Genomic DNA, 6,108 nt, shown 5'->3' on the forward strand with positions numbered 1-6,108 from the left:
AGGTCAGCACTGTCATGAGGGAGGTCCTGGTATCTGGACTTGTTCCCTCAAGTACCATCATTTCAGGTGGTGTTCATGCCCACACTCATTTCTAATAACAGCACTCCTCCTGTCCCTAATCTATCTCTACTGTTGCCTATACTTTTCTTGCAACCTTCACTCTCTCGGGGTTGAAAATGCTCCCCAGGTCAAGGTGGTATACTATGCAGCAAGCTGCTCAACAATGAGTTTTTGGATGCTCTTGGGTAAAACATTTGCTTTGAATCTGGAAAACCTGATGGACCTTCTCTCTCTCTATCCTCTGCCCTATTCTTCAGTGGTGTTTTTCTTGATGCTTCACTGACAGCTGTGCCTTCATGTGTCTTTCTGACCTTAATTGCATTTGTGTGTTGGCTTGCAGTGCCCACCCTGCTGTAAATACCATCTAGTTTGGAATACTCTGGCCTTGTAGGCATTAAGAAGCTATTTGGGGAGCAGAGGAGAAGGCTGTCATTTAAGCTGTTTATGGAGACCACAGACTGCTCTGCCTGCCCCCTGGGAAAATCACAGAAGTGCTGAAGAAGAGGGAGAGCATGACCTTGGCAGTAAGCAACAGGCAAAGACGCCAGTAACATGCTCCTTGTCTAAGCTAAGGATGCCAGTGGGAAATGTGGACTGAGAGGAATCAGAGTTGCCCATTCTAGAGTTGTTCTGGTCTTGGTTGTGACTTTAGGGATGCTAGCAGGAGTATATTTGCTCTGTCCATGCTGTAGCGAGTGAAATCATGGTCCTTTCCTCTCCTCCTCCATCCATCTGACCATCTTGTTACTGGCATAGCTGCCCCTACCCCTGACACAGCCCTGAACGATCCAAATCTCTCAATGGAGGAAATTACAGTTATTTATAATTAAGGGTTGACAAAAAATGTTGCTAATGTCAAGGGAACGGCAGGCGACAGCCAGAAAAACATAATGTCTCCAGAAGAGGGGCGTCGGGAATATCCCTCTGAATAGGGCTGATGTCAGCTCTCGGAATTTGGACAGCTTCGAAGGGTTTGGGGCTATTTTTCCAAGATATCATAGGTCAGGAATCAATGTTATTTTTAAGTTTGTGTCCCCCGAGCAGCTCTGGTGCATGAAGGAAGCTTTCTCTCCTCCTTCCCCCTCCTTTATGCTCTATTTCTATGAAATTTTTGCTTCTCTTCCTTCAGAGTCATGCCACAAATATGTCCTTCAGGTTTATTTATTCTTCTCCCTATCTCTTCCTCCCAGCCTGCTCCTGTCTTGGTTGGGTTGAAGGGATGGCGTCAGCGTGGCGCGTGTTTCGGATGCTCCGGCAAGCCATCACAGAGGAGAGATCATGTTCTCCTAATTTGCTGTTTCTGGTTGGGAGAGTTTTCTCCCTGCAAGCTGATGTGCCTGAGGGAAATGTTCTAGTAATGCTGCTTTGTGGTGGGAGATCTCAGGGCCTGGTGAAGACAAGCTGGTCATATCATCCCACCATTAAATGCTGCCATAGAGTCCAGCCAAGATTTTCTGAAGTGACTGAAGTTTTGGAGCTGCTTTGTCACTGGGAGGGTGGGTGAGATGTCCCCGGCCCAGGATGGCCTGTCAAGGCTGACTGGTAGGGGGGAGGTAGGCAGCGGTTCTTGATTATCTGTCACCTCCCATGTCAGCAATGCCTTCTGAAAGCCTCTGCTATTTCAAATTCAAGGAAGTTGCCACCCTTGGGTTTACTGACCTCTGCTCCACATGCCGTCTTGCTCTAGTCTACTTCTGGAATCCTGTTCTATTTTTTTCACTTTTTCCTTGTTTTCTTCCATTTGCTGTAGCAAAGTCTCTCTTTCTTAAGAAGTCTGTTGGTGTAACAACTTGACTTGTGATTTTGCCATCTCAAATTGTGTATTTGCGCATCTCCCACTAGTTTCCCTTCTCACTTTACATCTCAGATGAGAACGTGTTTGTTTTCCCCTTAGCCCATGCTCAGCTTTTTGTCCTTCTTGTCCTTTTGTCCATAATTTAATGCGGTGAGGAATGCACTAGGGACACCACTCTTATTTGATTGTTCAAGTACAGCTGGTGTGCCTTCATGGCTAGTCCAGTGTAAAGAAATGATCACATTCCCTTCATAATCTCTCCATGTGGCTCAAAGATGCCAATTGCTCCTGCAAGCATGAGAATAAGTGAAATGCTTTCCACCACCTTAGTGTTGCTGTTGGCCTTGTGCTGCAGGTTTAGTCATTCTTATGACATATTTCCACAATGGTGCATTTCCATCATCATTCCACAGTGAAGTATTTGAAGCCTTTCCATGAGTTTTTTTCCCGCCTGCTGTGTATCTCTTAAATTAACAGCTTCACAAACCATGGGTCAGGGTCTTCAGATTTTGAAGACTTAAAGACTTTCAGAGACAATGTCTTCTAGGGCTCCCTGTCATAATGCTGTCTCAGCCCATAAGGTTAATTGCACTGGCAGTGGAAATGGTAGTACTTGATTTAAGAGTATCTGGCATTTGCAGCACAGCCCAAGGCCCTACAATCCCAGTGCTATTATTATTGGAATTATTATTGTTATTATTAAGTTAGATCCTGATTATTTTACACAAGTGAGGACATGAACTGCCTAAAGATCAATACTGGGACTGTTGTACCAGTGAATGCAATATAGACCTCTGACCTGTGCAGAAACAACCATGCAGAGGGGAGAGTGAAACCTGAATTTCTTGACTGCTGCATTTTGTTTGGTTGGTTTGGTTTGTTTGGTTGGTTTTTTTCCTTCAAGAGAGACATGCCATGTTGTGAGGATCATTTCACGGACACCTGGACATACCAGCAGATGTTACTGCTCTGCTGCAACGCCTATTGCCTACCTGCCTTTCCCAGCCCATTACCTTCCCTTTACAAATGGATGTCTTGGATATTCCTATTCCATTATTTTTTTTGCTCCTGCAACTCCTTATTCACAGGTCTGGACATAGGAAGAGAGAGAGCCAGCAGTGTTGTCTGGAGACTTTCCCCACAAAACATGCCCTTTGATGGTTCTGTCTCCAGAGATGCCCCCTCTCCCCATTAATCTTGTTTTGGGAACTCCTGTGCTTCCCTGACCTGGCTCCTGCAGACATCCCAGACCTCCTGTCAGAGAGGATTCAGATCACAAGCAGAGACACACTCGTTTGAAGAGGGCCCTACTGTAGGCTCAGTGCTAGGGGGACCCAGACGGCACTCTTCTCCAAGACCTGTTTTGGACAGAGCTGGAAGAGAGATTTCTTGGAGCAAGTTTTGAGATACATTTTGCTCATGCTCTTCCTTATACAATACACAGGGATGGGGATGAGGTAGCATGTTCCTTCATGTGTTATGTGCCTGTGCTCTGTAGGGACTCCTTGTTCTTAGCACACACTGAAACTTCTGGCATACTGGTTGTCTTGGGGAAAAGGATAGCTTGGAGGGCCATGGTCATGAGCTTCTCTAGACAAACTAGAGAAGCTGGAGAAGAGACTTCTTGGGCTCAGCTGCAAAGCTCTCTCTGCTTCCAAGAATATCTGGGATGACCCCTGAAAACCCTTGTTGGAACCAGCTGGAGTTCTGGTTTCCTTTCTCTCTCCTCACACCTTGAGGAAAGCTCACTTCACCCCCTCCCCTCAAATTCCTCTTTTCTGATACCAAACCCTTTCTCTTTTCCCTAGCAGGACTGACCTCTGCATTTCCTTTCTTCTCTCATTGTTTCTCCTCCCATTTTGTCTCCTTTTATCCTCTTCTCTGGTGTCTCTTCTCTCCCTGTTGTTGGAAAACCTTCTTTAAGAGTAGAACTCATCAACAAATTAGTTGCTACTATAATTAGCAAAACTTCAGATTTGCATGACTGCCTCCCACCCAAACCCCCCACTAGCAGAACTTGACCTTACAGAGCAGAATTAGTAGTGTCATGGGACATCATGTTGAAACTTGTTGAATTTAGTCATGCTTTACCAAATGCTGTTGTTTTCAGAGAGCTGAGGATGCAGTCTCCAGGTCTGCTGCACCTTTTCCAGGATATCTACAAGTGGCTCCTATTTTTCCTCTTTGCACCATTGAGATCTATCTCCTCTCCCTTGTCCTTGCAGGGCGTACATGAGCGTGAAGGAGCTGAAGGAGGCACTGCAACTGAACAGCACCCATTTCCTCAATGTTTACTTTGCCAGTTCAGTGAGGGAAGAGTTGGCTGGTGCTGCCACTTGGCCATGGGATAAAGAGGCCCTTAGCCACCTGGGTAAGTAAGCTACCTCACTCATGGGTTCTCAAGGTTGTTTGTTTTCGTCTCTCTCTTGGTTAACTTGGCAAAAAGAGACAACCATGATTTGGGTCAACATTGAAAATGTTTAATAAGAAGGTCATGATAACAGGCTTGGGTGTACACACTGCTGGTATAATGAAAGGAGCTGCCTGTTCCCCATGTCCGTGAGGAGAAGGTGGTGGGGTTATGTCCTGACAAAGGACTTCCAAGTTGCCATGAGAAACTTCTAATGGTGAGGGCAATAAGACAGTGGGACAGAGATTTTGGGGAGAGCTGCGGGTTCACAATCAGTGCAGGCTGTGGAGAGAGGTTTAGACTCACATTTGGCTTCTCTGGGACCTTCCAGGTCTATCTTCCAGGATTCTGGAAATCATGAACTTCACTTTGCAGCGTGTAATGACAAACAGATAAACCAGGAGTGTCACTGATGTCAGAGCCAAGACTCCAGATTTGAGTGAGTCCAGAGCTGAGCAGGCAGCAAGCACTGTCCACTTCTGAATCTAGCTGCGAGTGTGAGGATGACTATCAAATTAAATCACGTTTTTATAACTTGGCTGCCTGCCTGCTGCAGGCAAGATTCTCCTTGGCTTCGGTGAATTCAAGGCAGACCCTTAAGGTCATCCACTCTGCCAGGCTACAAAACAGTCAAAACGGCAACTGCTTTGCTAGAATGTAAATGTATTATGTATGTTTTCTCCTATCTCTGCTTTCTTTTTCCTGCCTGTCCCTCCCTCTCTTCAATGTCAGAGTTTTCTGGCACGGCCCTTTACACTTTGCAGTCAAAACATCTGAAGTGTTTCTCAATAAGTAACTGGAAATAATTACTCTTGACACCTGCACAGCAGACTTAGACCTTCTGCTTTTACAAGTGCGTGATGTTCAACCCTTAAAAAGTTTTACACTGCTGTTAAAGACCTGTTTTAAAGTTATTTTCTGCCAATTTCCCTCCCTCAAAGAGTTTCAGGACTGTTTTTTCAATAGAGTATTGCTACAGTTGCTTGTTGAGGAAGGCAAATCTCCATGAAATTTATTCCTTCAGTTTCCAGAAATCACTTCCAAGGCTCAGCTTGACAATCATCTTACTACAGCAAGTGCTTCAGCCACACATGTTCTCTTCAGACCCCTCCCAATGGCTCGCAAGGAGTTGTATGGAGGGGTAATCAGGGTTTCATCAAATGCTTGCATTTAGCCTTGGTTTCAGAGTTTTCATCCAGCCAGGGACACAAGAGGTGGCACCATCTGGAAATACTGGATCAGGGGTTTACCGTGGAGTCCAGGGGAGAAGGGGTGTTGTCTTGGCTCTGGTGCCAGAGCTGTGAAGTATGAAGCTGGATCTGAACTTTGAGGCTCTGGCACAGACGGAAGACTTTGGTTCAAGACTGTCCTTGGGTTTAGATTTAATGAGCTCAGGAGGGCGGGTGGCGGACTCTGTTCTCTGTAAACAGTGGGCTCCACCACATCATCAAGTGTTTTGTACCACGCACAACGTATGTTCTTGTCCAGCACAGAAGAAACTTAGGGCTGAGCAAGTCATGTATATATGGCTTTTGACAAAACCTCTCATAAGAGGCTACTGAAGAATCTGAGTAGATGTAAAGGTAAAGCAGTGAGGAAAGAGCAAGGAAAACCTTGGGAGGAGTGTATAGTAGCTTGAGAAAAAATCCTGAGCTTTAAGGACTTAACTGTGACCGGGGCTGGAGACAGGTCTTTACACAAGAGAGGGGTCTGTCTCCAAGAAAACTCATTCCCTTGCACTGAATCTTGCTAATTTCCTGTCTATCCTGACTTTAAAATATTAAGGTCAGCACACAATCCCTGCTCTCCTCATGTCACTATTTGCTACCATGGGGCAGGAATG

The 6,108-nt window shown here is 45.6% G+C and overlaps 1 protein-coding gene across 1 annotated transcript in view; it reads left to right on the forward strand.

The window, feature by feature from the left end:
• The window catches only part of LOC104510843 (pappalysin-2-like), a gene marked incomplete at its 5' end in the record, with an annotated part of 89,605 nt that overhangs the window by 21,782 nt on the left and 61,715 nt on the right, over positions 1-6,108 (forward strand). The window contains 1 exon segment of the mRNA XM_010153221.1: positions 4,081-4,226. Coding sequence (XP_010151523.1) covers positions 4,081-4,226 — 146 coding nt within the window.

This window comes from Eurypyga helias, unplaced genomic scaffold, assembly GCF_000690775.1.
Source record: "Eurypyga helias isolate BGI_N326 unplaced genomic scaffold, ASM69077v1 scaffold18000, whole genome shotgun sequence".
NCBI classification, from domain to species: domain Eukaryota; kingdom Metazoa; phylum Chordata; class Aves; order Eurypygiformes; family Eurypygidae; genus Eurypyga; species Eurypyga helias.